The 10,251-nt window shown below is 39.7% G+C and overlaps 2 protein-coding genes across 2 annotated transcripts in view; one reads left to right on the top strand and one right to left on the bottom strand.

Moving 5' to 3' along the window:
- Positions 1 to 2,856, top strand: part of plbd2 (phospholipase B domain containing 2) — an 11,373-nt gene extending 8,517 nt beyond the window's left edge. Inside the window, exons 9-11 of the mRNA XM_016463336.1 lie at positions 1,976 to 2,128; positions 2,237 to 2,399; positions 2,468 to 2,856. Of these exons, the coding sequence (XP_016318822.1) occupies positions 1,976 to 2,128; positions 2,237 to 2,399; positions 2,468 to 2,665 (514 nt within the window). The 3' untranslated portion in view covers positions 2,666 to 2,856. The remainder of the gene's footprint in view (positions 1 to 1,975; positions 2,129 to 2,236; positions 2,400 to 2,467) is intronic.
- Positions 2,857 to 4,513: 1,657 nt separating this feature from the next.
- LOC107670648 (claudin-10-like) overlaps positions 4,514 to 10,251 on the bottom strand; it is a 16,001-nt gene continuing 10,263 nt past the window's right edge. The window contains exons 4-8 of the mRNA XM_016463326.1: positions 6,604 to 6,824; positions 5,797 to 5,958; positions 5,646 to 5,727; positions 5,449 to 5,556; positions 4,514 to 4,673 (exon numbers count right to left, since the gene is read on the bottom strand). Coding sequence (XP_016318812.1) covers positions 4,514 to 4,673; positions 5,449 to 5,556; positions 5,646 to 5,727; positions 5,797 to 5,958; positions 6,604 to 6,824 — 733 coding nt within the window. The remainder of the gene's footprint in view (positions 4,674 to 5,448; positions 5,557 to 5,645; positions 5,728 to 5,796; positions 5,959 to 6,603; positions 6,825 to 10,251) is intronic.

Genomic DNA, 10,251 nt, shown 5'->3' with positions numbered 1-10,251 from the left:
CAGAGCACAGCATGTGAATTTCGCTGCTTAAAGACCCCGTAGCTCTGTTCCAAAACCTAGTGAGCTAGGCCGCATCTTAAGACATTTTAGGCGCTCTCCCATTGAGAAGGCTGTTTTAAGATGTTGGTATATTAATTATGCGGCCTAATAACATATCTTCTCTAGGCCAAATTCTAAGGCAGCACAGCATGAATCCTTTGCTGAGGAGGCAACCTCAAAATGCATTGTAACAAGCTAAGTTAAAAAATGATCCCAAGATTAAGAAGTGTTTACAAAAATCCTAATAAACATTCATTCAATTAAAAAAAATTAAAAATAGAATAAAAAACTCTGTGTATATATATATATATATATATATATATATATATATATATATATCATTCTCCTTAAAGTATCACATGTCCAGCAGGAGTCCCGGGGGTACTTTGGCTCCACAGAAAAGTAAAATAATAATAATAATAATAATTAATGTTAAAATCAAATTTCACAGTTTATTTTATTTTATGACAGCCAAAGAGTTATGTTTGTCTTCAGGCTTATACATCTAACAGCACTATAATGGTGGGCAGAAAAAAAAGTGTCAGGTTAACAGAAAGTAAATATTTTCCACATTTATAATATTTTATTACATATGTATTAAATTTTTTCATTGTAAGAAATGGGTCTTTATAAATAGCTGCATTTATATTTAAAAAAAGGAGTCATATTTAAAAGGGATCATCATATTTATTGGCCTGTAGCATCAAAACTTGGAAAACCCTGTCTTAGTTAATGTACTTTGAGGTCATCTATAAGCTATTGTGGGCCAATATGCAAATGAAATAGACTCAAGAGTGATTAGTCATATGACATTTGGTTATGACTCATGTGATTGTCTTAAAAACTGTGGTTCTCACAAGCAAAGATGACAGATTTCAAATGACATTCTTTCAGTAGGAAATACATTCCCAGGGAATATACATACTGGTAAAAAATGTATAGCCTGAATGCACTGTAAGTTGCTTTGGATAAAAGCATTTGCTAAATGCATAAATTATTATTATTTAAATTAAATTATTATTAATTAATTAAAATTAATTCATTATTATTATTTCTCTCTAAAGGCGTGTCTAATGAGGAGATGGCGAGTCAGAAAACACTAGTTTATTAGTAAATAATTCAAATATCTCCTTACTATTTTCTCTGACACATTCATGGTAATTACTTTTGCTGGTGCTTTGCGGCAAGCTTAAGCCGATTGTGTGCGTTTGAACACAGAACTGTTCAGCTGCGCTCTGCACTCTTGCTGCTGCGGGACACTGAACACCGAGCCGCTCATTAGTCGCGGTAGCATGGTCTCGTGTTGTTTGCACCAGCACGGCAAACAATGTTTTTCATCATTAACTGATGGATGTGTAAAACATAAAAATGAGAAACCTAAAACAGGCCCGAGGCCCGGCCCGCGTCTGAACTATGACGTGAAAATTGGCCCAAAGCCTGGCCCCTAGGGGTGTAAAAAAGACGGGGCCCGTCGGGCCTGGACTGAAAATGCAGGGCTCTAATAGTTCAGCCAAAAATGAACATTTGCTGTTAATTTTCTCATCCTCAGGCCATCCAAGATGCAGGCGACTGTTTTTCTTCAGTAGAACAGTAAAGAAGATTTTTAGCTGAAACTGTGCTCCTTGGTGTTTCATTAAAAATGTAAGATTAATAAAATGCAAGTGGCTGCCCTTTTTTTTTTTTTTTATTAAAAATAAGCATATCAAGGAACACAAAATGAATACCCGTGGCTCCTGACAAAATATTGAGGTCTTATGAAGTGAAATGATTGGTCTGTGTGAGAACACTTTATCGCTTTGTCATAAGTCGTCTGCCAAATGCATCAATGTAGACTGTAGGAACAGAGCAAGCTAAACAGCTGGCACTGACTGCAGACGATCGTTCGAGGAGAAGCCCTGATTTAGCGCGAGCGTTTGTTTGTGTTCTGCTGTCGTAGGTACTTTGAGGAGGTGTTCAATGCGAGCGGAGGGCAGGAGCTGGTTCAGAAATACGGATCCTGGTTCTCCTTCAGCGACAATCCGAGAGCGCAGATTTTCCGCAGAAACCAGTCTCTCGTTACTGACGTCGAGTCCATGATGCGTCTGATGAGGTATTACCCATACTCTTAATTCATGTGAAGAGAGCATCTCACTTTGCTGCAGTTTGTTTGTTTTTTGCTGGTCTTGATTTAGTCTCTGCCTGTGTGTGTCCTCTGCAGGTATAATAACTACGAGGAGGACCCTCTGTCGCGCTGTGACGGCTGTGACCCCGCTCAGAACGGGGAGAACTCCATCTCGGCCCGCTCGGACCTGAATCCTGGGAACGGCTCGTATCCGTTCGGGGCTCTGAGGCAGCGTCCTCACGGCGGCACGGACATGAAGGTGAGCAGCGGTGTGAGTGCAGCTGCTGTCTGAGCTCGGCTGTGTCTGACGCTCCTGTTGTCCTGTAGGTGACCAGCGCTGGCATGTTCAGCCGGCTGGAGCTGGTGGCGGTCAGCGGCCCCACGTGGGATCAGGTGCCTGTCTTCCAGTGGAGCAGCTCGCCCTACAGCACACTCCTGCACATGGGCCATCCGGACCGCTGGGCCTTCCAGCCCGTCCACGTCAGATGGTCCACCTATCACCTGTCCAGTCCTGACCGTCCCTGATCCTCCACACGATGACCGCAGTCTCAAGAAGAGTCTAAGAAACCAATGTTTTGATTAAGAGAAGCGTTATGTGACTGTTGTGTTCTGGAAGAGTTCCTCTTAAATGTTCTGCGTCTGTGGAATGACAATCAATCAAGACGTCGTGATTGTTCTGCTGCTTCTTTGAATTTCTCACCCAAGCCTTGCACATGCAAAATATGGAAATTGTCTAATAATTGTGTATCCAGACTATGGCCATTATTCTGTTTTCTAAAATATAAAATTGAGAATAAAAAAAAAATTAAAATATATCATACAAGCAAAGTGTGAAAGCATATCAAACAGATTTCTGTTCCGCTGAAAATACAGGATTATGTTTATAATCAGGTGTCACCATTGTCCTGTGCTTGTTCATTAATCAATAATAGTTAATCATTAGGTGAAATACACCTATATGAAATACACCTTTTGCTGCTGTTGAGGTGGGATGTGGGTTAAGTTAGGGCAGGTTTGAGGTGTAGAGGTAGGGTCAGCTATAGATGTAGCTATTTAAATACGAGTACATGTGAAAACATGAATACACAATAAGTGCACTGTAACAAATGATTAATTTAAATGTAAGTGCACTTTAGTTAAGGACACTTAATGTGGGTCCCAAATTTGTACGTCTTATTAAAACAAACATTCAAACTGAACTTCATTCAGGCTTGTTTGTTTGTAGTGTTGTCAAGGTACCAGTATATCATTACCAAGGCAGTGCAGAAATGTTAAATAACTAATAATAGCAGTCATTCTTCAGCTGTGTGTATTAGTGTGAGCGCTCTGTGAGTGAGGAGCATCAAACGTTTCTGTTTACAGTGTGTTTTCAGAGCTGAGCATTGTAGCCAATCACAGACATGTTTGTTGAGCATGTGAACACAATGGCCAGTCAGAGGTGTTTAGGCGGTTTTTATTCAGCGATTTAGTTAAGTACGGTTGCGAATCGTATCAGTATAATCAACGAAATGAAAACACGAGTAAATAAGAGAGTCATTGTGCAGTGTGGACATCTTTATTGATTATAACAGGAGTTTTCCCAAGAGATCGAGATGTTTAAATGCAGTACTGAATCCAAAATTGTGATGATTGTCACAGTAATAACCATAGCAACGGATGGGACAAAAAACATCTGATATGTCAAAATTTATCTTGGAGTGTAAATGCAGAATAAATAGACTTGCCACTTGTTCTATATAATGACTTTTTATTCTTTATTTTATTACTTTTATAACTTTTCACTTGACCTTTTTAAAGCAGTATTTACTTAATTGGAAAATATTTGAAGGCTACATTTTAAAGTGTTTTTATTGTTATTAGCATTAATAATAAACTAGTTAGTTGTTTTGTTTTTGTTTTTTTTTTCAAATTGTTCAATATTTCTAAGTAAAATATTTCATAGTTTTTACTATGGTACAGAGAACAATGACATTTTACTGGTATTGGTAGACTACTGACATTTTGGTACTGTGACAACACTGTAGTATTGTGAGTATCAAATTATGAATTTAATATTGTAAATTTGAACAAGAAATCTTTAGCTACACACTAAATCATTTATTTTTTACTATGAAATATGGTCTGAAAAATCCAGAGAAGTCTGAAAATATGAGTCTGTAAAAGTCTGGAATTTTGAAATGGACGTGTATGAGCCCTGAGCATCACCACTGATACAGTCATCAGGCTTGACAGACCAGCAGATTAAATTCAGTTCTATCAAACCATTCTTTTCGTTTTGGACTGAAACACTAGTTTCAATCACTGTGGTCATGGTGCTACAAAAGACTTAAAAACACTTTTGGTAAAACACTCCGATTGCATGAAGGGAACCCATCAGACGTAAGCGTCCACGGCGTGAGATCCTTTGGGAGGTTTGCTGGTCTTCTGGTTTGCTCTGTCAGGGATGGGCGACAGCGGAGGACTGTATGTCTTCTGGTTCGCTTCAGAGAGACTGGAGGAAGGAGTGTGATAGGACGTCTCTTGGGTCTTGGAGCTGAAATCAGAAACATCTAATCAGTGGCAGGACATCTGTCGAAAATTCACCAACACAAGGGCAAGCAGAAAGCAAACAATTCCTGTTCCTCAATTCAGTGTGAAAATGTGCATTTGTGCTCAATTAAAGCAATAAGCCCCGTGAAGCCGTGGTTTACAGTGAATTTATAACAGCTAAGGGGCGTTGTTGCGAAGCGGAGTGCCTAAAACCCACTGTAAACCACAGCTTCACGGGGCTTATTGCTTTTATAAAACGGTTAATCCATATACGTAGTAAGGTTTCACAGAATAAAACAGAGCAAATAAAGTGTAATGACGTTAATAAAAACAGTATTCTTCCACCAAGCAATGTAGCTCCTCAGAAACAGTTGTGGTTGCTACAAAGTGGTTGCCGAGCAACACACAGAAGTAAACAAAGGTGTGTGTTACTTTGTAGAGTCATTTACAACAGCTTCGAACGCGGCTCAGCCAATCAGAATCAAGCACCGGAACTCTCCACTTTTATAATTGCCTTTGCACAACACATTAAGTACTAATTATGTAACAAGCATTCCCAGTGGAACACAAAATGCCAAGTTTGATCCGATTAAGCACACTTTTTTTATTACAAACCAGTTGGGCGTCCTTCGCATGAATGCAACGCCTCTGTCAACAGGGTGAATCTCAAGGAACATGGTTGTAAAATAGTTGTTCATTCTTATCTTTTAATGCTAAAGATTTTGTGGTTGAAATGAGATTTCTTTGTGGTTTAGTCCACCGATGACGTGCACTGATACCTGGATCGGCAGCCCTCCTTCCCTGCAGTGATGCTGTACACAAATCCTCCCGCCGCGAGGAGAGCCGAGCCGCCCCATCCCACAAACAGAGCTGATCCCAGTTCAAACCTGCTCACCAGACAGGTCGAATTTCAAACCGAGCAGCAGATGTCAAGTACGTGTTTCATCTGATTTCTCTTGGGTATTGAGATACTCACTTTTTTGCTTTGTAATTTGGATCCATGAACTCAGAAATAACCTTGTGGGCATAGCAGCTGTAAGCAAACATACCGCAGAGACCTGAAACAGAGACACAAGTCAAGCTTCCACGCACATACTGGAACATACTGGACAAGTGCAAGTGTTTACCCGAGAAAAGGTAATTCATCCCTGCAGCAAAGGTAACTCTCGCATTCACAATTTCAGAGCCTCCGAGTTTTGTGCACTTCATCCCCACCAAAGCAAGAATGGACCCGAAGAATCCCAGAATTATGGAGATGATGACGAGAGATCGGCACAGATGAATGTATGCTGGTGAATGATGGACAGAACGAAAGACACGTTTATTTGTAAAGCGCATTTTACAATACAAAATGTTTTCAAAGCACATGAAGTCATGCAGTTATCGGTAACACTTCGTAATAATGGTCTATCATTTACAGGTAAGTATGCACACGAAGTAATGCAATGATTACAGTACTACAGTAACACTAAAGCTACTTTTACAGTAAGTAATAGCAAATATAGGACTGAGATAGTTCCTCAGTGGCTAATCAGTAATTACTGAATGAGATTTGTCTCATTAAGAGCTGTTAAATAACTAAAGAAACTCTCTAATCGCACATTAACATGTCTGAGACTTGATCAATTGTTGGTTTTCTTACGTTTCCAAAATGTAATAATGAATATTACCCATTTATTCATGTGTTAGATAGATCTAAAAGGAGCAAAACAATGGTTTGATGTTTTTGTTCCATAATTACTTGCGATTAATTGGTACAAAATGTCAACATATGTTTCATGTCCTCCCCGCAGGCACTAATAGTGCAAAAGTCCAGGAGCTTTTTTACTTTGTAGCAAAGCTTTAAGGTTTGTTTATCCAGAACTTTCCTTCCAACCATGAATCCACTCTGAGACATTATTGACTGGAATTAGTAACTTTCTAGTCATACTCACTCTGCAGAGCCAGCAGGGTGGGGAACTCTTTGCAGTCAGTAACGCCAGTGGAGTCAGACAGACAGTCTTTCCAGAGGTTGGAGAAATAGTGGCCAGATGTCAGAACTAAACTGTCCACTTCAGAATAAGTCCAATAATTTGTCGGCATCGTGGAACAAACTAAGATCCACCCGCAAACGCACGCTACGAAGCACCCTATTTCAGTGTACATCATGACCGTTCTGTAATGCATGCTGGGATGAGCCTGATGCAGCTAAAGATGATCTTCGAAAGCAGAACTCAATGAGAGGACAGACCTTCCTCGAGGTGTGCCGGACAGATCTGGTGCTTTCACTGGCTCTTTGGGAGGAGGACACTGTTTGTGGTGTCATCAGTGCCACTCTGACATACTGTTTATTATATACATAAAGCTCAGAACAACCCGTATTACATGCTTTATACTTACAAATGTCACCTCGTACACAAAACTGGTAACAGAAAAATAAAAAAAAACTTTATTTGTTTGTACAGTGCTTTTCACAACACACATGGCTTCAAAGCAGCTTTAGAGAAGACTCACTGTTATGTCTATTATGCCTTAGTGCTTTTAGTGTGAGGTTTGGTGCTCCTCTGGATTTAAATCTAGTTATATTGTATTTAGAGTGTTGTCTAGCAGAAATGACTAAATGGTGAGTTGGATCAATGACTGAAATTACTGAAACCAATGGAGCCATGAATTTACTTTTTTATTACACTACTACATTTAACAAATGAATTGACATGTTGCAGTACAGATTTTATTGTAGCATTTTCTTTAATGGTCGCAATGTTACAGAGCCTTTCTAAAGTGTGTAAAGTTTCTAAAGTTTTTCTAAAGTTCACACAAATGTGTCTCTGGGAGATATTTTCTCCCCAGTGGCCTGAGACATCCTGGAGATGCGAGAGCCGCTCGATTGGCTGAGAAGTATAGATTGTCTTGAGGGTGCGTAGTATGCAGAAGTGTACAGTGCTTTACTCGCCGTCCGCTGGGCGTATGATGGAGGGGTGTCTGTTGTTCTTGCCAATGCAGTCAACTTTCTACAAGAGAATTGTAGATTGATTTATCTTCCTCGTTGCTATACATTTTTTGCAAGTTTTACTGTAACAATGAAGATTATTTACCTGGTCGGGATGATTGTCACAGCATATAATACAGATCCAAGAATTATAAAGAAACTTCCAATCAATCCAAAGAATATTGGAGTTCCTAACCCATACCTGCACAAAAATAAATAGAACTTTAACATCTTTTGTACATTTCTGGCATCTGATAATCAGCACTGAATATGATTTTGAATAATTTCCCTATTATACTGTATTTTGCATTCTAATTGATATGGTACTAGATTCATATATGGTGCCCCCCACAAATATTGGAAGTAATTTTAAGAATGAATTTTATTGAAAAGGGCATTTAAAAAATGGAAGAGTCTGTACCAGTGGCGTCTTCATTGCAAACTAATCTGTCATTTGAACAACAAAAAGAACAGCTACTTTTACAGATGGAGCATGAGAAATTGAAAGACCGTTCTGAACAGGGTAAGATCGAGTTGGAAAAAGCAAAGTTGGAAGTAGAAGCTCTCAAACTTGATGAGGGAGGGTAAATTTTCTAACTGCACGGAAGAACAAGGTATGTCTTTTTCACTCATTTCAAAACTCGTTCCGAAATTTAATGAAGAAGACCCTGAGACTTTTTTCACTCTTTTTGAACGTGTGGCAGAATTAAGAAACTGGTCAGATGAGAACCGCGTTGCGCTGTTACAGTGTGTTTTAATTGGAAAAGCACAAGTTGCTTTTTCTTCATTGTCACTTGATGATGTTAATGATTATGAAGAGGAGACCCTCTCACCGGATGATTGCGTGCTTTGTGGTCGGCTACAAAATTTTAGAGTCATTACAGAATTTAGAATTCACTCTCCATCATCTGCCTTCTGTAAGATGTCAGGAGTTATGTGAATTATTACGTAGTTTTCCTGAATTATTTGGAGATGTGCCTTCTCGTACTGATTGGGTCGAACACGATATTGATGTGATCGTGTTTTGCCTGAGAAACGGGAATTGATGAAAAGAGAAATTCAGTATATTGCAGTGCCTTTGTCTTCTGATTGGGCCTCCCCGTGCCTTTTAGTAGGAAAGGCAGATGGTAGCGTTCGATTCTGTACAGATTTTCGCAAAGTAAATTGTTTAACTAAACCAGATTGCTTTCCTTTACCTCGCATCGAAGATTGTGTAGACCAGGTCGGGTCTGCCAAGTTCGTCAGCAAGTTTGACTTGCTGAAGGGCTATTGGCAAATGTCTCTTGCCAAGCGAGCGCAAGAAATATCATCGTTTGTTATTCCGTCGGGGCTATATTCCTATCAGGTCATGAGTTTCGGCCTGCAAAATGCTCGGGCGACGTTTCAGCGCCTTATGAACCGGGTGGTGTCGGGTCTCGAGGGGTGCGCTGTTTATCTGGATGACTTAGTTGTCTTTAGTGGCAGCTGGGATTCTTTTTTAAAACGGTTACGCTCTGTGTTAAGACGTTTGTCTGAAGCTCGGCTTACGGTAAACTTAGGAAAATGTGAGTTTGCCAAGGCATCTGTGACGTATCTTGGGAAAGTAGTGGGAAATGGGGAAGTGCGTCCAGTACATGCAAAGGTCCAAGCCATCCAGAACTTTCCTTCTCTGACAACCAAGAAAGAATTTATGAGGTTTTTAGGACTGGTAGGGTACTACCGATCTTTTTGTCGTAATTTTTCGACTGTAGTCGCACCACTTACAGACTTGTTGAAGGGCAAGGTAAAGTTTATTTGGTCTCCTAGCTGTGAGACGGCTTTCGAAAATGTTAAGTCTCTGCTGTGTTCGGAGCCTGTGCTTCGGGCTCCGTCCTTTGATAAGTCTTTTACGCTGCAAGTTAACGCCAGTAACATGGGAGCTGGAGCCATCCTTCAGCAGCGTGATGATGATGGAGTAGATCATCCAGTTAGCTTTTTTCCAAGAACGTTTACCTCGTATCAGCGTCACTATTATGTGGTTGAAAAGGAAGCGTTGACCCTTATTTGGGCACTACAGCATTTTGCCGTGTATTTAAATTCAAGTGCCCCTATTGTGATATTAACATTAACTGTTCCCTCCTGGTGGAATGACCTGCCCAAATCAATTCGAGCAGCTGAGTCCTTAACCATCTTCAAGAAATGACTAAAAACACATATGTTCCACCTTTATTTGACCCTCTAACTCTAACACTTTCTATTCTATTTTAATTCTACTTTATCTATATGTATCTTCTTTTTTTATTTTTATTTTTTATTTAAAAAAACAAACAAAAAAACAAACAAACACTAGCTTTCTATTTTTTTCTATTCTATCTACTTGTTTTTCTTTGTGTGTGTGTGTGTGTGTGTGTGTATGTGTGTGTGTATAATATATATATTCATACTTCCACAACAAGATCAACAGCGCTCCAGACACACGTAATCTCTTCAAAACTTTCAATTCTCTCCTCTGTCCCCCTCCACCACCTCCCAACACTTCTATAACAGCTGAGGATTTTGCCACATTCTTCACAGACAAAACCAGAACAATCAGTAGTCAATTCTCAGCCCCACACACACAGGACTTCAAACCAACCACACCCACTGCTAAAACTCC

This window comes from Sinocyclocheilus anshuiensis, unplaced genomic scaffold (genome assembly GCF_001515605.1).
Source record: "Sinocyclocheilus anshuiensis isolate Anshui unplaced genomic scaffold, SAMN03320099.WGS_v1.1 scaffold1282, whole genome shotgun sequence".
NCBI lineage: Eukaryota > Metazoa > Chordata > Actinopteri > Cypriniformes > Cyprinidae > Sinocyclocheilus > Sinocyclocheilus anshuiensis.
The sequence above is the reverse complement of the archived record's forward strand: the minus strand, read 5'-3'. Positions and strand labels throughout refer to the sequence as shown.